The following is a 22370-nucleotide window of genomic DNA, read 5'->3' on the forward strand; positions in this document are numbered from 1 at the left end:
TTTTTTCGTGAAGTAAAGTGGGCCGGTCTGAGGCATGAAACTCCAGGGCTTAAAATGTTTCCCACTCCGGCCCTGTGTATCATTGCCTGGAAACTCCCCCCGTTACCTTCATCTAAACATGTTTTTGGTATTCCTTATTCAGTGATATAGAGCGGGAGAAAGCATGGACAAACTGTATCCATAACAAGATTAAGGAAGTCTCTTTCAAGGTATTATTACCAAAACTTGTGTTACAAAGATTTAAACTGTGATTTTTGTGGACTGGAAGAAGAGAATATTTCAGGTCAGAGGTCACAGTATCCAGCCAGGAACAAGCACAACATTTACATCACGGGGGTCAAACTCAGTTTCTCTAAGCACCACACTGGGGAAAGAGAATCACATTGAAGCGTAACTCTCGCCAAAATGCAATTCTTAGAAAAATTGTGATTTGCATTTTTATGTCTTGTTAATATTAAAACTCTTTGCATAAGAATACCATATTATAATGATTACACTCCCAAGAGATAACATGGGAGCCACTAATGTGTCCTTGTCTAGAGCACGGAATGGTCTGAAGATAAGGAAGACGATATTGACTCTTTATTATGACTATAGACTTTCTATCACATTCCACGTATTACTAAAGCTGTTGTAGAGAGCATTTCGATAGTCATTATCAGTACTTTGTAGTAAGTGCTGTAACTGACTCCTTGTGTTCGCAAGTAAAAATTAACATTGAGACACTCTTCATTGTTTCTGTCTATTCTTTGATAATGTAATTGTCTTAACAAATTGGTCCTTCGAGCCGGATCCCAAACATCCTTCCGTAGCTTCCAGGTTTCGGGTCCTGAAACACCGTGCACGGGGGAGTCATTGGATAACTCCTTGAACACCGACCTCCGGCTTGAATTGCTGTTTTTACAGAGGTCAGTTCCCGCTGGCGGTGTGGGAAGTTGATGTGATCATTCTTTTGAACAGCAGGACAGAGCCACTTAAGATTGCTAGGTGAGATAAGTTGTATTTCTTTAAACGATGATGTCTTTTAAAATTTTTACAATCCCTTTGCTACTAATTTCAGAACTTTGATGTCATTTTTCGAAACTCTAGACACAAAACACAAAACGGTCATCACTTGTAACACAGGCTGTCCAATGTTCAAAACATTGCATTGAACATTCAAATCTTTAAAGAAATATTGCACTTGCACAATCATTGGTTCAAAAAACAAATTTATTGTGAAATACCATTGAAACGTTACTTTAAATCACCCAAACACAAGCTCCCCATAGTTTCACTGGGTCATCATTCGTACAGTTATTACAGTTTTTCTCATTTGCTAAGACACACTAAATGAAACTGGGATCCGCTTTATCTTCATCATCACATTATTAGCACAGCAGAAGTCTTCTCTTGCAAATGTTTTAACACTTTTTCATTTGTTTCACACATTTTTCACACCCTTTGTCAAAACAGTTACCACAGATCTCATTGAAAGACCCCGAACTCTATTGGATTCACTGTGGTGAACAAAAGGAAAACATCTATTCACAGCTGATAGAAAGTACTTGCATAATTAGAAAACTCTATGCACCTGTGTGAAACTCATTTGCACAACTCTTCAATCAGCAATCAGTCCTCATCCATCTATAAAAGATGCCACCTCTGTGTTGCTATTTGCATGCATGGATCAAACAGGCCATAGAGTAAGAGGCCATGGCAGAGGGGCCAGAGGAAGAGGAGCCAGAGGGGCCAGAGGAAGAGGAGCCCGTATGCGTGGTGGAGGAGCTGCAGCAGCAAGAGGACAAAATCCAGCTCAAGTTTCAGATGAAATTCGGGCAACAATTATTGACCATGTCATCAATCATGGCTTGTCCTTCAGAGAGGCTGGACAAAGGGTCCAGCCCATTCTGACTCGGAGCACTGTGGAATCTATTGTCAGGCTTTTTGGGAATGAGAACAGGTAATTCACAGTGTTACTGTAATGTATACCACTGTGTATTTCAGCTTTACTGTGTTGCCCTGTTAGCAGAACAAACTGTGTCTACAGTAATGCAGATGTTTTATCAATCCCATTTATGTGACTGTCATACAGTAATGTCAATTTTGACATGCTTTTTGCTTTTACTTTATAGGATCCACACATTACCACACACTGGTGGCAGAGGAAAGATAGTTAGTATTGAACAGGAGTCTGCCATTGTAGATATGGTAGTGGCAAACAATGCAATCAGACTACGTGAAATCCAGGCAGCAGTATTTGCAGATCAGGGAGCATTTAGAAATATAAACAGTGTGAGTTTGGCAACTATAGATCGAGTCCTTAAACGGCACCATGTCAGAATGAAGCAGCTGTACTGAGGTCCATTTCAAAGAAACTCTGACACCGTAAAGGAGGCACGATTCCAGGATGTGCAGGTACAGATTTTGTTATTGTAATACCTTGTTTACCATAGTTACATGCGACTGGAATACTGTAATTTGCTTTATGAATTTGTTCTTTTTCTTAGAGAATAATGGAGCTTGAAGCTGAAGGGGCACATCACAAATTCATTTTTGTGGATGAAGCCGGCTTCAACCTCTGTAAAGTGAGGAGACGCGGGAGGAACATCATTGGGCAGAGGGCCACTGTCACAGTGCCAGGTCAGAGGGGTGCCAATCTCACCATGTGTGCTGCCATCTCCAATGATGGGGTCCTTTGCCACATACCAACCATTGGCCCATACAATACAGAACGCCTCATCACATGTCTTGATTCATTGAAAGAAATACTGATTCCACCCGAAGAGAGAGGGCTGTTGAGGCCTGGCATGACTCTGTATGTCATAATTTGGGTCAATGTGGCTTTCCATCACTCTCGCCTTGTGAACGAATGGTTTGCAGCACAACCTCATATTATGATGCACTTCCTTCCTGCATACTCCCCTTTTCTGAACCCAATCGAGGAGTTCTTCTCTGCTTGGAGGTGGAAGGTGTATGATCACCGGCCATATGAGCAGATGCCCCTCCTGGAGGCAATGAATGCTAGTTGCCTGGCAATAGGTGCAGAGGACTGCCAGGGATGGATGCGCCATGCAAGGAGGTATTTCCCTTGGTGCATTGCAAGGGAAAACATTCAATGCGATGTTGATGAGAACCTGTGGCATAATCGTCAAGAACGAATGGACTAAATGTGAAAGATAAAATATATCTTTTTTTTTTTTTAAAGGTATTTCCACCCATACGTTTCCTTTGGTAGCTTTTTTCTTTTTTTTCAGTATCCATTTGAGTTTGTAAAGTGTCATATTTCATATTGATGGCTGTATTTTGTATTTTGTTGTCCATTGTGTAATGATTGATTGAAAGAATAAATTAATTTGACCACAAGTTGTGGTGTTTGATGGAAATATTTGCTTATGTTGCATGCTTTTAATGTTTTGTGAGTGTTAGAGCATTTTGGCCATTGAGCTTCAGTTTTATCCTGTGTGTTAACTGTTTTGAAAATGTGATGTCAGAGTGGGCAAATGTGTTTAGGCAATTGAGAAAAACTGTAAATATTGTAGTACAAAATAGGTGATACATGTTTCATTAAGGTACTACATATAAATATATAGCCCTGTACAACTTGAAGGTGGTAATAGTTTGTGGTGATTCTCTTCACTTTAACAACAACCTGCACTTTGTTCAAATGCTAACACACTGCTGTCAAAACTGATAACCACACATTCAAAACAGAATGGATTTCAGTCTGGTGTGTGTGTGTGTGTGTGTGTGTGTGTCTGTGTGTGTGAGTGTGTGTGTGTGTGTGTGTGTGTGTGTGTTTCTCTGCACTGAGTCTGTTCTGAGACGTGTGTGAAGAGTCGTGTTTCTGTGAATGAGTTTTTCAGGAGATGTGAACTGTTTAGTTCAGGTGGCTGTTGGTTATTCAGACTGTAGTTTGAGTTTTGCACATGTGGCTTCAGTTGTGCCCACTGTCGTTTAGCAACCAAAAAAAAACTGTAACATGCTTTTATTTTGCAAAAGTCAAACATCTTTGAATGTTATTATTGCATGTCTCATGTAGTCTTCTCACTTACAGTTTGGTCGACATGAAGCACTAAAAAATCAGCAAACAGTTCCTTATCCATCTCGGATTTAAGCAAATCAAGCAAAACTAAGATTACATTTTTAAAAGCAGCCTTTACAGGTTTAGTAAACGTCCGTAACATTCAAGCCGTTGCTAAATGAGTTGCAACAAAGCTAATTAAGATTATCAGCTCCACACAACTCTGTCTGTATTTCTCAGTATAACTATGTTCAGAAGAAAGCGACAAAAACCTTGAAAATCAACATAAATGTTTAAAAAAGTGGCAAAAATTTCGGAAAAGGCAACAACAACATTGAAAATGTAACAAAAACGTTCCAAAAAAGCATCAAAAACCTTAAACAGGAACAAAGACGTCGGGGAAAAAAGCAAATTTCTTATTATTGTAAATTACACCTATGTGTTATGAGACCTCCAATAAGTTATCTTACGCCTATTTTTCATGCGACACACAAGCGTGTTGGAAGCGTTTCCAGGCAACATAGAATAAGAACATAATTATATGTCATTTTGACACAAATACATTCAATAAATGACATGTTGATGTTTGAAATTCTCTAGGTTTTGACATAAACGCAGATATAAATGTAATTTTAAAAAATAATAATAAATAATTATCGATTTTCAAATATTGCACCTGTCAATACAGAAGCAGTCAACCAGATCACGAAATATTCTGTTATCCGACATAACGTAGCAAACCGGGGGTGCGTTGAACAGCTTGCTGCTGATTGGCTATCACCTGGGACACAGCCAATAAACGAGAGAAAGCCTAACTCAAAGCTGTTTCACACCGTTCAGAGGAAACATGTCCTTCAACTCGGAAACCATAGCGACACAGTTACACCGTTTAGAGACTGACATGCTCCAGTGCTTCCCTGTCTGTGGTGAGTTCACATGTCTGTAAAAACAGCAGGACATTCACCTACTATGTGTTAAAGTTATAGTTGAACAGGTGAAGATCACGTTGTCTGTAGCCTGCCTGTAGGAGCCACATACTGTATGTTGTGTATGGTCTAATTTATATTATTTATTGATTATTATATTGTAGGTGGTGGGCGTTTTCATGGCGGTTTGAGCGGAAGTGATAACATTATATTTGTTTGCTTCACCTGTTTACCTGTTGGGTTTTTGGGCATTGACAGAGAGGGGGTGAGCCTGGGAGATCACCGGGCCATGACACACCCATTACATTAACTATTAGTCAAAATAATTCATAATTTTTGCTTTTTTTAACTCTAAACTCTAATAACTCTAAAATTAAGATATAATGTCATATAATTTAGGGTTATTGACCATGAATTTAAACATAAAACGTTGAAAAAAGAGCCCAAAACGTTTTAAAAAGTATAAAAAGCATAATAGACCAAAAATGCTGGAAAAAGGACCAAAAATTCAAATTCACTTTTGACCTGGATGGACAACAAGTTCATGGTCGACAACAGGACGGTTAAAAAATAGCTTTTTGCTCGTCAGTAACTGGTCATACAGTAACTTGTGTGTTTGGATTAATTTGGCCATGCAGTTACCCCTAAACTCTCCTTGATCCTGGCTGTTTATGAAAATGAATGGAACTAATCCAGTAATGAAATGAAATGGACTGTAATGCTTGTGGGACGGTGAGAATGAAATGGGTCACAGCACAGAAATGCAAACAAATTGTGGACATTGATTATTGGCACGCAGAACACGCGTCCAACTGAGTTCTCCCCTGATCCCACCTTATTGGCCGAATGTAGGAGTTGATAAAAGACTCTACATTAAATACACCCAGTACACACAGATACCTAGTACACAGAGACCAAGTACACACAGATACCCAGTACACACAGAGACCCAGTACAAACAATCCCCCTACACACACAGACCCAGTACACACAGACCCAGTACACAGAGACCTAGTACACACAGACCCAGTACACAGAGACCCAGTACACATGAACACAGTTTCATGATGTTATAAAAGGATTTTGGGTTAGTGAAAAGAGAGGACCACTCTGTGGTTCAACAGATTATTTAGACTCAGAGAAAACTATTCTTTGGTTACATAAAACTCAAGAAAAAATGTGATCATCAGATTTTACAAAATATAACCAGCAGACATTCACCAGAACTTGACCTTTAAGAGAAAGAAAAAATAACAACTTCAGAAAATAACAAATCGTAATCATTCATGTTACAACATTACATCCTCAGTTTAATATCTGCTCTTAGAAAGTCTCTCCCCCAATGAAATATTAAATAATCAAAATATTACGACTTTTTTCCCTAAAACATTACCCTAACCCTAACCCTAACCCTATTTTTTCATGGTTGATGGGGAGACAACACCACGGTAACCGGTCATACGGTAACTTGCGTGTTCGGATTAATTTGGCCATACAGTTACTGCAAAACTCTCCTTGATCCTGCCTGTCCTGGAAGGAGGAAATAAGGAAAGTAACGACAGGTGAAGTAGCTGTTTTTAGAGCTGGGCAATATATCAATATTATATTGATATCGTGATATGAGACTAGATATCCTCTTAGATTTTGGATATCGTAAATATCATGATATGACAGAAGTTTTGACTTTTCCTGGTATTAAAGGCTGCATTACAGTAAACTGTCATTTTCTGAACTCACCAGACTGGTGTAACTGTTCTATTTTTTGTCTTTACCCATTTAGTCATTAAATCCATATTACTGATGATTATTTATCAAGTTGAGTGATATTTGATTTTCCCCATATCACCCATCCTAACACACACACACACACACACACACACACACACACACAGACACACACACACACACACACACACACACACACACACACACACACAAACAAACAGACACACACACACACACACACACACACACACACAGACACACACAAAGACAAAAACACAAGTCAACAGTGTAACACCTTGAAATGTGACATTAACATTCATATGTTTCCTGTTGGGGATTTTTTGAATTCGTGTTAAAGGAAATAATATGAAAATGATATTAATATGTTGGAGGAGTGAGGAGGAAACAGACAGAAGAACAGCCTGTCTTTATGTTTAGGGATACACACACACACACACACACACACACACACACATACACACACACACACACACACACACACACAGACAGACATGGACACACACACATACACACACACACACACACACACACACACACACAGACACACACACACACACACACAAACCTTGACACAGACAGACAGACAAACACACAAACACACACACACACCCACACACACACACACACACCCACACACACACCCACACAAACACACACACACACACACCCACACACACACACACACACACACACACAAACACACACACACACACACACACACACATACAGACACACACACACAGGGAAATTATTATGCAATTTGAAATGTAAAAAACAGAAACATAAATGTGAATCACGTTCTACGGACAACTCCTGTTAAAATGTACAGACATGGGGCGCCTGGGTGAGCGGTCATTTCTGAGTTAAAATAACAAAAATGTCAAGAAAAGGGCACGAAAAATGTGACAAAAACATCGGTAAGAAGTGACAAAAAACGTATAAAAACTTTGCTGAAAAGCGACAGAAGTTTCGAAAAAGACGACCACAACGTAGAACAAAAAGAAGTCAATTTAGAGCCAGAAAAATAAAAAGTTGTACGGTCGACGTGAAGACAACACAAACATTAAAATGTGAAATCAAACAGCCGAGTTTATAACTTACATCTTGTGAATGTCCACAGCTTCCCTCTGCTCTGATGTTTCTCCCTTTCTGTGCCGACGGAGACTGCTCTCAACACCTTATTGATCCTCTTTATACACTCTGGCTGTCATTTGAATATTAAAATATCAACGTGTCAGATCTGTATCTTCAGGCCCTGATTGGCTAATCGGGAGCACCGGGAGAATCCCCAGTGGGCCGGTCTTGTTTTTTTGGTTGTGAGGGCCGTGTTGAAATTATATTTGAATATCATAGATGCTGTCCCTAGGCTGCCTGCACTCGCAGCCCACTCTTTGTATTTACAGTATTTATTTTGTCTTGCAGCCCAATGTTGTCTACATTCATGCAGCCCACTCTCAGAGTGCAGCCTGGTTCATGATGACGTATTCATGTTTTGAGTCCTCTGACGGCGTCACCTTGCTAAAAAAACTAACAAACCGTCCGTGTACACTTCAGTCACTGGTGCTTGTTGAAGTATGCAACCGCGAGCAGAAATAAGCTGTTTTAAACGGGTAATAGAAAGCACACAACGGCCCTGAAAAGGCGACAATTTAAAAAGGAGAGCTCTAGAAAATGACACGTTCCTTATCAATGTTAGAGTTAAGCAAATAACACTAAACTAAGAATACATTTTTAAAACCAGCCGATTCACAAACTCTCTACTTCTCTGGGGGATTTTCTGAGTCTCAAAATTGGCAAATCTGCCAAGTTCTTCTTCGAGCAGAACCGCTTCTTCCTACAGGCAGACTATATGGATGCATTGGGCCCCTGCATCCACTAGGGGCCCCTGTAGCCACTAGGGGGCACCTGCAGCCACTAGGGGCCCCTTTAGCCAATAGGGGGCACCTGCAGCCACTAGGGGGCCCTGCAGCCACTAGGGGGCACCTGCAGCCACTAGGGGGCACCTGCAGCCACTAGGGGGGCTCCTGCAGCCACTAGGGGGCCCTGCAGGCAGTTCAGCGCACTCAGCCTCAATATATTCAGGGAGAAACATAATTACCTGTCTTTATTTGTAGCCACTAGCAAGTAGCCTAGTGGATTTTGGATTAAAAGAAGCACTTATTGAAAAAAGAGGAGCTAGTACACACAGAGACCCAGTACACACAGACCCAGTACATAGACCCAGTACACACAGACCTAGTTCACATAGACCCAGTACACACAGACCTAGTTCACATAGACCCAGTACACACAGACCTAGTTCACATAGACCCAGTACACACAGATACCCAGTACACACAGAGACTGATTGATTGATTGATTTTATTTGCCCATTTCATTATAAAATACGATACAACTATGCACCATACATTAAAAACAAAACAAAGTCAGGATAACACAATAAAGCCCTGAGGCTTATTTCCATTGTGGTCCCAAGGGGGAGGGGGGGGGGGGGTGAGCAAGTGGCAGCAGGTCAAGCATCAATCATCACAAACCATACAAACATTAAATAGATACATAAAACAATATAGTAATAAATCCTCTCCCATTTTTTCAGTGCCTTCTTAAAACCTCCTAAACTTCTGATCATCTTTAGATTTCCTGGCAACCTGTTCCACAGGCTTGTTGCTACATACAAAAAGGACTCCTTACCTAAATTACTCTTAAATCTAGGAGGAACAAAATCAGTAGAACTTCCCCTGGTTGAGTGGCTGTGGACATCTCCTACTCTGTTAAAATAATTGATTAAATATTTGGGGACAACCCCATACACAGTCCTATGAACCATGCACAGGTGAATCTGAGAGACTCGATCTTCAACTTTTAACCACCCAATAGTCTCAAAATGAGAAGTATCAAGATGAGATTGCATGGGGAGGTTCAGAATAAGCCTCACAACCTTATTTTGAGCAGTCTGAAGCCTATGTTTCAGATGCTGTAAGACACCTTTATACCATGAGCAGCATGCATAGTCAAAATAAGGCTGAATTAGAGAACTTGCCAGAGTTAACATTGTGTTCTTGTCCAAAAATCTTGAGATTCTTGCCAAGAAACGTACTCTTTGATTCACTTTGGCAAGTAACTTTTGCGCTTGGCCCACTCCAGTCAAGTGGCAGTCCAGCACACAACCTAGGTAAGTAACCGAGTCCTTTACATTAATCTCATTATCTCCAACTAAAACCTTAAAACCCGGGGATCTTTTCAGTTTTATCTTTGACCCAAACAGTATGGCTTCCGTTTTCCCTAGGTGAAGCGATAGCCTATTGTCAGACATCCACCTGTTGACATTCAATAATTCTACACTAAGAGTTCTTTCGACTATATTCTTATCTTTATGAGAAACCAATAATGCAGAATCATCTGCATATAAAAAAAGTTCACATGAACATACAGACTTAAGGTCATTAATATATAGAAGGAAAAAAAGTGGACCCAAGACACTCCCTTGTGGGACCCCACAGTCTATGCATAGTGGTTGAGACATTGTTCCCCCAATATCCACCACCTACTTCCTATCCTTCAAATAAGACCTCACCCATCTGACTGCTAAGTCATTAAAACCAATGGCTTTTAATTTGCGTACCAAAATGCCATGGTCAACGGTATCAAAGGCCTTCTGTAGGTCTAACATGACCATACAACAAAAATGCCCTTTATCTACCTCCCTCCTAATGTAGTCAAACCCAGTACACACAGATACCCAGTACACACAGAGACCCAGTACACACAAACCAAGTACACACAGACCCAATGTTGGAGCCATTACACCACTTTGTTTTGTTTATATAGGCTACCATGTTGGTTAGGCCATTTAATGTGCAGTTCTATGTTTGACCACTGGGTGGAGCATTGCCTTTGGGAAGGCATAAAGGTAATCAGCCACAGGTAAACAGGTGTGTGGAAAACAGGGAAAGCAGACAGCTTTTCACCGTATCAGTCGTGTCAGTCATCTCAGGTTTGCATGTCTTTGATTAGTTTGATAAGGAAAATGAATGGAACTAATCCAGAAATGAAATGAAATGGACTGTAATGCTTGTGGGACAGTGAGCAGGCAGTTAAGGAAAATAAATGGGTCACAGCACAGAAATGCAAACAAAGTGTGGACATTGATTATTGGCACGCAGAACACGCGTGCAAGCGAGTTCTCCCCTGATCCCATCGTATTGGCTGAATGTAGGACTTGATAAAAGACTCTACATTAAATACACCCAGTACACACAGATACCTAGTAGACAAAGACCCAGTACACACAGATACCCAGTACGCACAGACCCAGTACACGCAGACCCAGTACACACAGAGACCCAGTACACACAGACCCCGTACACACAGACCTAATACACAGACCCAGTACACACAGATCCAGTACACAGACAGACCCAGTACACACAGACCCAGTATACACAGACCCTGTACACACAGACCTAATACACATAGACTCAGTACACACAGACCCAGTACACACAGACCCAGTACACACAGACCCAGTACACAGAGACACAGTACACACAGACCCAGTACAAACAGACCTAGTACACATAGACCCAGTACACACAGACCCAGTACAAACAGACCTAGTACACATAGACCCAGTACACACAGACCTAGTACACATAGACCCAGTACACACATGGACACAGTTTCATGATGTGATGACAGGATTTTGGTTTAGTGAAAAGAGAGGACCACTCTGTGGTTTAACAGTTTATTTAGACTCAGAGAAAACTATTCTTTGGTTACATAAAACTCAAGAAAAAACGTGATCATCAAAAACAGAGTTTACATAATATAACATCAGATATTCACCAGAACTTCACACTTTAAGAAGAAGAAAAAATAACTTCAGAAAATAACTAATTGTAATCATTCATGTTACAGGATTACATCCTCAATTTAATATCTGCTGTTAGAAAGTCTCTCCCCCAATGAAATATTAAATAATGACAATATTACAACTTTTTTCATGAAATATTTTGACTTTTTTCCAAAAATATTACAACTTTTTTCCCAAAATATTACGACCTTTTTACTTGAAATATTTACTCTGAGATATAAGTTCCTACATTTCCCAGAATGCCATTCAATAATCCCAGAGGACACACAGTATGTCAACGTCACACCACTGCAAACAAAGTGAGTAAATGAATAAAACACATCCTTAACTTAAGTAAAAGTATTAATCTCACACTCTTAAAATGTGAAGTAAAACATCTATATTACAACTTTCTTCCTGAAATATTCCAACTTTTTTACTTGAAAAAGTTTGACTTTTTTCCTGAAATATTACTACTTTTTTACTTGAAATATTTAGAATTTTTTCCCTGAAATATTACTACTTTTTTACTTGAAATATTCCGACTTTTTTACTTGAAAAATTCTGACTTTTTTCGATGGGGAAGTGATATTGATAAGCGTCGTGATTTATGCATTTACAGCGTCGGCTATTTTTCTGCCAGCTTTCCTCCTGTTTTAGGAAGCAGCGACTGTATTGTGTTTTGCCTGTTAAACTGTGTCTGTGTTCTTCATATTTATGTAGAATTATAATTTGCTCTTCTTATATATAATATGCGGCTCTGGTAGATGTTTGCGATTGGTCGTGCTGTGCAAACCCCGCCTCTTTTATGTGAACGCGCTCATCGCTGGATTGGGAAACCCTGGGTTGAACTAGTTGTTAATCACCGTCGTGACACAGGTTATACGGGACCGTGGTTGTTAGGGTTAGTGGAGCCGGGGAACTGAAATAAATCCAGGACATGTTGATCTTGCTTCATAGTTCAGGCTGCAGGTGGATAAGCCAGTTGGTGATTGGTTCCTGCACATTTGTAATGGAAGCAGGAGAGATAACCGTACAGGTATCCAGCCTGAGCTGCAGGGAGGAATCAAATCACCAGCAGATTGGGCTGGTTTACCCAGTCTACTATATTACAACTTTTTTACTGAAATATTATGATTTTCTTCTAAAAATATTACAATTTTTTTACTTGACATATTACTTTATTCCTGAAATATTACGACGTTTTTACCTGAAATATTACGACTTTTTTACTTGAAAAATAAAATCCTACATCGTAGTAGTTCTGACGGGAGCAAAGCAGGAAGTAAGATGAGGAAGTATATGAGCGCCAAATGTCCTGGTAAGGGGGGGGGGGGTGGATGGGTCAAACAAAGACAGGACGCACACCCAGTTCATGCAGCAACTTCAGGTACGGCAAACCCCAAAAATCTGGATTTGGTGCATCCCTAGTTTGAACCTAAACCTCCATCTTTTTTATCAACTTAACTCAGTAGTTTTGGTGTCTAAACTAACCAAACTGGTGACCGATCCCTTCTCTGGTAGTCAGAGCTACTACGGCCACTAGAGGGCGCCGCCACTAGAAACATAAATATAGGTCAGAATGATGCTGGAACAAACCACTTCTGGGGGAGTTTTTTTGGGGGGAACAGACTCTATGCGCCACAAATTCTCACCGTCATAGCAGATAAATTTATAGGTTGTAGAGGAAAAGAAGTCATCCCATGTGCCACCATTCATCCTCACACAGTTATCAAGCCTGGAATTAACACAGCCTTTAGTATCCGGCTGTCCTGGAGACCATTCACTCTCACTCTCGTTGAACTCCACCCCTGGCAGAGACCAGCGCCACACGATGTTTGGTGTGTTTTTTTTAAGCCCAATCCAGGCTCCGCCTTGATACTGTGGATACTTTGCAGTCGCGGCGTCGTGGAGTCTCTTCATGTCTGTCTGGTTAGACACTGTGGCCAGGTCAGTGTGGTTCTCTCTGCAATAATCCTGGGCTTCTTTCCAGGTCTTCTTGTCTCCAATGAAGTGGTAGTCACACAGCTGACCCCCAATAGAGGAACACTGACCTGATAACAGAGAAGAAACTGCAGCGATGGAGCTGAGAACTAGACAAGCATCTGTTCATTAAAAGGTAACTTTGTTCTGTTTTAAAACCTGGACTCATGTTTTTGTGTCTTTTTGTGTTTAACATGAAATCACCATCACCAAACCCACCAGACTTAATTTGTTAACATGCTAGCATATGCTAACATGGTAGCATATACTATAATGCTAATACATGCTAACTAAAATATGTTGGCATGAAAAATTTGGTTCAGTAACGGAAACAAAATAAAAACGATCCTTTTTTCAAAAATAACTAGATCCGCCAAATTGCGTTTGCTAAACCCACCAGACTCCATGTAAATAATAAGTAATGTAAGCATTGTAAAACACACTTCATTCAAAGTGGACAGAAACTAAATAAAACTATCAAAAGCCATCTTGGTTAATCTTTCCACTGTTCCAATAATCACCACTCTGGTTTGGTTGAAATAAACCCTTAATTCACCCATTTACATGAGGAGATATGCTGGCTCTATACACGCTAAAAGTCCTGATTATTTACATGGAGTCTGGTGGAGATATGCTGGCTCTATACACGCTAAAAGTCCTGATTATTTACATGGAGTCTGGTGGAGATATGCTGGCTCTATACACGCTAAAAGTACTGATTATTTACATGGAGTCTGGTGGGTTTGGTGACCATGTTCTTAACTGAAATGTGAGTTGGAGTTGATGAGGAGTGAGCTGTCCAGATGATCCACTTACCCATCACAATCAACACCAACAGACTCCACTGCATCTTCACCCTGTTAGATGATAATAAACAGTTATTTTTGGTATGAAATCAGGATTATTTTACACCATTACTCACTGACTTTTGGAAAAGATGTTGCATTTATTGAGGTTACAACACACACACACACACAGAAACACACAAGTCAACAGTGTAACACCGTCAAATGTGAAATTAGCATTCATACATTTCCTGTTGGGGACTTTTTGAATTTGTGTTAAAGGAAATAATATGAAAATGATATTAATATGTTGGAGGAGTGAGGAGGAAACAGACAGAAGAACAGCCTGTCTTTATGTTTAGGGATACAGTTTATAACCCAGTCCCTCAGGATGCAAATCAAAGATTTAACTATTCATCACATTCAGCTGCAAAGTAAAGGGTAACTTTGGGTTTTTTCAACCTGACTCTATGTTCCCATGTGTTTGTGTCTCAGTGACTGATGGGAACAAATATCTTTAAAAATTGTCCAAAGCAAGAAACAAGCTGTAATGTAACCCTACAGATATACACACACACACACACACACACTCACACTCACACTCACACACACACACACACACACACACACACACACATAAACACATACTGGTTTATATGTTTTATCAGGACCAACATTATCACCATGACTTGTGGGGACCAACCTTTCTAAAGGTGCTAGACGTATGAAAAAAATCACGTATATTCACCATAGCCTTGTTAGCTTATACACAACTTTAAACATCTGAATTAATGAAGAAATGTCTTGACCATCATATATGCGGACAACACACGCTGACATACACACACACACACACACATACAAACACAAACACAAAACGCAGACACACACACACACACACACAGACACACACACACACACGCAAACACACAAACACAAACACAAACACAAAACGCAGACACACACACACACACACACACACAGACGCACACACACACACACACAAACACAAACACAAACACAAAACGCAGACACACACACACACACACACACACACAGACGCACACACACACAGGGAAATTATTATGCAATTTGAAATGTAAAAAACAGAAATATAAATGACCCAGTACACACAGACCCAGTACACACAGACCCAGTACATAGACCCAGTACACACAGACCTAGTTCACATAGACCCAGTACACACAGATACCCAGTACACACACAGACCGAGTACACACAGACCCAATGTTGGAGCCATTACACCACTTTGTTTTGTTTATATAGGCTACCATGTTGGTTAGGCCATTTAATGTGCAGTTCTATGTTTGACCACTGGGTGGAGCATTGCCTTTGGGAAGGCATAAAGGTAATCAGCCACAGGGACACAGGTGTGTGGAAAACAGGGAAAGCAGACAGCTTTTCGCCGTGTCACTCGTGTCAGTCATCTCAGGTTTACGTGTCTTTGATTAGTTTGATAAGGAAAATGAATGGAACTAATCCAGAAATGGTCTGTAATGCTTGTGGGACGGTGAGCAGACTGTTAAGGAAAATAAATGGGTCACAGCACAGAAATGCAAACAAATTTTGGACATTGATTATTGGCACAAAGAACACGCGTCCAAGCGAGTTCTCCCCTGATCCCACCGTATTGGCCGAATGTAGGACTTGATAAAAGACTCTACATTAAATACACCCAGTACACACAGATACCTAGTACACAAAGACCCAGTACACACAGATACCCAGTACGCACAGACCCAGTATACGCAGACCCAGTACACACAGAGACCACGTACACACAGACCCCGTACACACAGACCTAATACACATAGACCCAGTACACACAGACCTAGTACACATAGACCCAGTACACACATTGACACAGTTTCATGATGTGATAACAGGATTTTGGGTTAGTGAAAAGAGAGGACCACTCTGTGGTTTAACAGTTTATTTAGACTCAGAGAAAACTATTCTTTGGTTACATAAAACTGAAGAAAAAATGTGATCATCAAAAACAGAGTTTACATAATATAACATCGGATATTCACCAGAAATTCACACTTTAAGAAGAAGAAATAATAACTTCAGAAAATAACAAATTGTAATCATTCATGTTACAGGATTACATCCTCAATTTAATATCTGCTGTTAGAAAGTCTCTCCCCCAATGAAATATTAAATAATGACAATATTACAACTTTTTTCATGAAATATTTTGACTTTTTTCCCAAAATATTACAACTTTTTTCCCAAAATATTACGACCTTTTTACTTGAAATATTTACTTTGAGATATAAGTTCCTACATTTCCCAGAATGCCATTAAATAATCCCAGAGGACACACAGTATGTCAACGTCACACCACTGCAAACAAAAGTGAGTAAATGAATAAAACACATCCTTAACTTAAGTAAAAGTATTAATCCCACACTGTTAAAATGTAAATTAAAAGATCTATATTACAACTGTCTTCTTCAAATATTACGACATTTTCCCCAAAATTTTACGACTTTTTCATTTCATTTTTAATTAGAAATTTTTTTACTTGAAATATAATATTTATTACGACTTCTTTCCAAAAATATTACAAATTTATTCCCACAATATTACAACTTTTTTCCCCAAAATATTAAAACTTTTTTTGTTTAAATATTATGACTTTTTTTACTTGAAATATTACAACATTTTCCCAAAATATTACGATTTTATTTTTTTCAAAAATATTACACATTTTTTTCTTGAAATTTTTACTTTGAGATATAAGTTCCTGAATTTCCCAGAATGCCATTCAATAATCCCAGAGGACACACAGTATGTCAACGTCACACCACTGCAAACAAAGTGAGTAAATGAATAAAACACATCCTTAACTTAAAGCGACCATATTATGCTCATTTTCAGGTTCATAATTGTATTTAGAGGTTGTATCAGAATAGCTTTACATGGTTTAATTATCAAAAAACACCATATTTTAGTTGTACTGCACATTGCTGCAGCTCCTCTTTTCACCCTGTGTTCAGCTCTCTGTTTTAGCTACAGAGTGAGACCTCTCACTTTCCTCCCATCTTTGGTGGGAGTGGCACATGCTCAGTAACTAGGTAAGATGGATGGTTTTTTCAAAGCTTGTATGCATCACCAGAGACACAAAATAACACCCCAAATCCCAGAAAAAGTGATTTTTTCATAATATGGGCACTTTAAGTAAAACTATTAATCCCACACTGTTAAATTGTAAAGTAAAAGATCCATATTACAACTTTCTTCATGAAATATTATGATTTCCTTCTTAAAATATTATGACTTTTTTCTTGAAATATTATTTACTTTGAGAAATAAGTAAAGTACCTCATCTCAACAGCATTATTATTAAAGTACAGTACTTGAGTAAATGTACTTAGTTACATTCTGCTGGTTTTTACGTGGAACAGATGAAATTAAGCTGGTGGTTGTCGTCTTTTTTGACCCACTGGTGCGTTCCCTCTCTGTCCATGGCTCCAGACATGTTGCAGTCGTCCCCAGACTGGCCGGGGCCCCAGTTCTTGTAGAGGACCGTCTCGTCAGTGACCCAGAACCAGAAGTCCAGAGTGCAGGTGTAGCGCAGTCCCAGCCACACGTAGGGAGTGGAGGCCGTCTTGGCTCTCTCCTGGACCCAGAGCTGCTCGCCCTGGTTGGTGATGGAGACAAGGTCACGATAGTGATCTCTGCAGTAGTATAACGCGTCCACCCAGGTCATGTTCTTCTTGATCAGGATCACTGAATCTGTCAGGGGAGAAAGGGAGCCAATCAGGGACGGAGCCAGTCAGGGGCGGAGCCAATTAACGGCAGAGTCAATTAGTGGTGGAGTCAATCAGGGGCGGAGACCCAAATGCTCCGTCCGTGGAGACAAACAGGACAGTTTAAATAACAGCTGTAACATTAGATTATATATTTTGTGATGAAGCAATATTACACGAGAGGGTTTGATTTAACGTCATTATTGGCACGACAGTGATGCGGCTAGTATGTTTAGAGAAACTTTTACAACTTTATATATCCACCTTCCCAACAAGTTAGCATGTGGAACTAAATGGATTCCTTAGATCATCTATGTTTTAATGATTCTTCTATCTTCTTCATCTTCTTTCTAACTTTAAAATGGAGCTCGCTACAGCCTTTTAAAAGACAGTAAAGTCGGTCTAAAAGATGCAGTTGAAAGTAAAATCTCAGCAGAAAACTGCACTTTAAAATGTATCTGTTGTTCTATTTTTAGTGCCGCCTTTTATATTCAAATCAACATCCAATTTGTTCAACAAAAGAAACTAATAAATGATTTCCTTTCATTTGTTTTAAATCTAACAAGCAGTTTGTTGTATTTTAGCAGAACTGAGAACACTTTATCTGTTTATTTATTGTGAGTTATATCATTATCAAGATATTCAACGATGAACCTCAGATATATGACCATTACACCGAACTGCCTTGCACTATATTTATATTTATGTTTATACTTAAATCTTAAATCTCGACCTATACTGAAATACTTCAATTGCTACTGTATATTTTTTGTAAATTTGTAAATTCCAGTGCAGTGTTATACCGTATACTTAACAGTATTTTCTTATGTTTCTAACTGTCATTTCTGCTTTTATTCTTTAAGTGGTTAAGTGAGTGTTGTACTTGAGAGCAAAGATTAGCTGGAGTCAAATTCCTTGTTTGTCTACGCAAACCTGGCCAATAAAGTTGATTCTGATTCTGACTCATACCGTGCGGCCATAATTCTTATAATAAACTAATAAATGAATTAAATCATTAAACAGATGTAGATGTACAGTCCCGTTAGATAGACTTCTGATAAACTCACCGTCGTAGCAGAAGAAGGGTTTGGTTTCATTACAGTAATCGGAGCTCCAATTTCCATTTGACGTAGTCATAGCACATAGCTTCTTAGGGTCTTGTTTATCCTTAGGTTCAGCATTATCCCAGGATCTGAAAGAGAAATTGTTCCCATCTGACCAACTCCAGTCAGAGTCTCTGAACAGGCCGATCCAGAAAGGGCACGGGTTTCTAGTACTCGGGCACGTTGCATAATCCGGGTGCTGTCTCTTGAAGTCTTCTAGCTGTTTGACTCCACTGATCAGGTCAGTGTGATTATCTCTGCAGTATCTCTGAGCCTCTGTCCAGTTCTTCATATTGTTATCGTCACTGATATAAAATGTTTTGCCGGTCTTGTTGTGTTCTGTGGAACACACAGATAAACTTTTTAGTTTTTAATTAGTCTCATAAAATCCTACATTATTCTTATTTCAAAACAATAATGTGATATCAATTCAGAGACTGTTCTCCCCTAAAAAACTCCCCCATCAGTGGTTTGTTCCAGCATCATTCTGACCTATATTCATGTTTCTAGTGGCGGCGCCCTCTAGTGGCCGTAGTAGTTCTGACGGGAGCAAAGCAGGAAGTAAGGTGAGGAAGTAGAAGAGCGCCAAATGTCCTGGTAAGGAGGCAGGTTGGGGGGGGGGGACTTCCACCCAGGAGACCGGGGTTCATGTCCCGTTTGAAAAGAAAAGGAAACAGAGCGTTATTTTAACTTTAGGGAACAAACTGAGCTACGTCAGGTTCTGGGTCACAATGGTAACCTTCAGGAAGTGAAGTCACGTCTTCACAACGTTAACCACGTGTTTAAAACTGTGACCGTTACCTTCTCTGGTTTAGATATGAGGACCAAAACTCTCCTGTGGGTCAGATTGGAGAGGGGAGAAAAAGTCAGAACTACTACGGCCACTAGAGGGCGCCGCCACTACAAACATAAATATAGGTCAGAATGATGCTGGAACAAACCACTTCTGGGGGAGTTTTTTGGGGGAGAACAGTCTCTATGCGCCACATATTCTCACCATCATAGCAGATAAAAGGATATGGTGTAGAACAAGAGATGTCATCCCAATTGCCAACATTCATCCTCACACAGTATTCAGTATTGTCTTTATTATCCGGCTGTTCTGGAGACCATTCACGCTTACTGTCGTTGAACTCCACCCCTGACTGAGACCAGCGCCAGTCTCGCTGCAGCCCAATCCAGGCTCCGTCTTGATACTGTTCACTTGTGGATCTAAGGAGTCTCTTCATGTCTGTCTGGTTAGACACTGTGGCCAGGTCAGTGTGGTTCTTTTTGCAATAATCCTTGGCTTCTTTCCAGGTCTTCTCATATCTAATGAAGTGGTAGTCACACAGCTGACCCCCAATGGAGGAACACTGACCTGATAACAGAGAAGAAACTGCAGCGATGGAGCTGAGAACTAGACAAGCATCTGTTCATTAAAAGGTAACTTTGTTTTATTTTTAAACCTGGACTCTTTTATAATGTTTTTGTTTCTAAGTGACTAATGTTAAAGAGTAAGATCCTTTTTGTTTAACACGAAACAGCCTCAAAATAACCATCACCAAACCCACCAGACTTAATTTAACATGCTAACATATGCTAACATGGTAGCGTCAAATTGTGTTCGCTAAACCCACCAGACTCCATGTAAATAATCAGTACTTTTATCATGGTAAAACACACTTCATTCAAAGTGGACAGAAACAAAATAAAAACATCAAAAGCCGTCTTGGTTCATCTTTCCACTGTTCCAATAATCACCACTCTGGTTTGGTTGAAATACACCCTTAATTCACCCATTTACATGTGGAGATGCTGGCTCTATACACGCTAAAAGTACTGATTATTTACATGGAGTCTGGTGGGTTTGGTGACCATATTCTTAACTGAAATGTGAGTTGGAGTTGATGAGGAGTGAGCTGTCCAGATGATCCACTTACCCATCACAATCAACACCAACAGACTCCACTGCATCTTCACCCTGTTAGATGATAATAAACAGTTATTTTTGGTATGAAATCAGGATTATTTTACACCATTACTCACTGACTTTTGGAAAAGATGTTGCATTTACTGAAGTTACTACACACACACACACACACACACACACACACACACACACGCACACAGAGACACATACAGAGACACTCACAGACTCACACACACACACAGAAACAGAGTCAACACTACAATATTGCTGCGGTATCGACATCTTGGTATTTGTTCAAAAGTATTTGTTCAATAAAATGACTACATGACTAATATTAGAGTAATGTATGTTGATGGATAATCACAGTCTGCTGTATGTCAAAGTTTATTCCGAACACTGTTTAGAAACCGTTTACATATTTTTCAAATGCTATAAAATTGAAGAAAACACTCATGTGATCATTAATTGTACTTGTGAAGAGCGTTGTAGGGAACCATCCATGTTATTTTTGGGTCGTTTGGTTAAAAAGAAACCCATATTTATATATATACATCGCCCACCCTAACACACACACACACACACACACACACACACACACACACACACACACACACCCACACACACACACACACATACCCACACACACACACACCACACACACACACACACCCCCCACACCCCACACACCCACACCCACACACCCACACAAACACACACACACACACACACACAAACAGACACACACACACACACACACACACACACACACACACACACACACACACACAGACACAGACACACAAGAGTCAACATGTAACACCTTGAAATGTGACATCATTCATAGCACTTTAAAATGTATCTGTTGTTCTATTTTTAGTGTTGCCTTTTATATTCAACTCAACATCCAATTTGTTCAACAAAAGAAAGTTGGAAATTATTTCCTTTCATTTGTTTTAAATCTAACAAGCAGTTTGTTGTATTTTAGCAGAACTGAGAACACTTTATCTGTTTATTTATTGTGAGTTATATCATTATCAAGATATTCAACGATGAACCTCAGATATATGACCGTTACACCGAACTGCCTTGCACTATATTTATATTTATGTTTATACTTAAATCTTAAATCTCGACCTATACTGAAATACTTCAATTGCTACTGTATATTTTTTGTAAATTTGTAAATTCCAGTGCAGTGTTATACCGTATACTTAACAGTATTTTCTTATGTTTCTAACTGTCATTTCTGTTTTTTATTCTTTAAGTGGTTAAGTGAGTGTT

General features: G+C 39.6%; 2 protein-coding genes across 2 annotated transcripts; both read right to left on the reverse strand.

Moving 5' to 3' along the window:
• Nucleotides 1-12488: 12488 nt before the first annotated feature.
• Nucleotides 12489-14415, reverse strand: LOC116067102 (C-type lectin domain family 4 member F-like). The gene is made up of 3 exons (XM_036007404.1): nt 14327-14415; nt 13183-13581; nt 12489-12580 (listed from the first exon to the last, which is right to left on the reverse strand). Exons 1-3 carry the CDS (start codon nt 14358-14360, stop codon nt 12489-12491), a joined length of 525 nt encoding a protein of 174 aa, XP_035863297.1. The 5' UTR covers nt 14361-14415.
• A 3301-nt stretch (nt 14416-17716) lies between these two features.
• LOC116067101 (macrophage mannose receptor 1-like) lies at nt 17717-21173 on the reverse strand. Its single transcript, XM_031323421.2, has 4 exons — nt 21100-21173; nt 20175-20537; nt 19142-19516; nt 17717-18060 (listed from the first exon to the last, which is right to left on the reverse strand). Exons 1-4 carry the CDS (start codon nt 21131-21133, stop codon nt 17717-17719), a joined length of 1116 nt encoding a protein of 371 aa, XP_031179281.2. The 5' UTR covers nt 21134-21173.
• Between the last annotated feature and the right edge of the window lie 1197 nt (nt 21174-22370).

Source organism: Sander lucioperca, chromosome 11 (assembly GCF_008315115.2).
Source record: "Sander lucioperca isolate FBNREF2018 chromosome 11, SLUC_FBN_1.2, whole genome shotgun sequence".
In the NCBI taxonomy this organism is placed as follows: Eukaryota; Metazoa; Chordata; class Actinopteri; order Perciformes; family Percidae; genus Sander; species Sander lucioperca.

What these genes read in the sequence shown, in the direction of transcription:
- LOC116067102 (XM_036007404.1), bottom strand. Translation starts at nt 14,360, where the DNA reads ATGCAGTGGAGTCTGTTGGTGTTGATTGTGATGG. An exon ending in GTTGGTGTTGATTGTGATGG is followed by an intron (nt 13,582 to 14,326) that starts GTAAGTGGATCA and finishes CTCTGTTATCAG; the next exon opens with GTCAGTGTTCCTCTATTGGG. An exon ending in TAAATTTATCTGCTATGACG is followed by an intron (nt 12,581 to 13,182) that starts GTGAGAATTTGT and finishes TCCTCCCTGCAG; the next exon opens with CTCAGGCTGGATACCTGTAC.
- LOC116067101 (XM_031323421.2), bottom strand. Translation starts at nt 21,133, where the DNA reads ATGCAGTGGAGTCTGTTGGTGTTGATTGTGATGG. An exon ending in GTTGGTGTTGATTGTGATGG is followed by an intron (nt 20,538 to 21,099) that starts GTAAGTGGATCA and finishes CTCTGTTATCAG; the next exon opens with GTCAGTGTTCCTCCATTGGG. An exon ending in ACCCTTCTTCTGCTACGACG is followed by an intron (nt 18,061 to 19,141) that starts GTGAGTTTATCA and finishes CTCCCCTGACAG; the next exon opens with ATTCAGTGATCCTGATCAAG.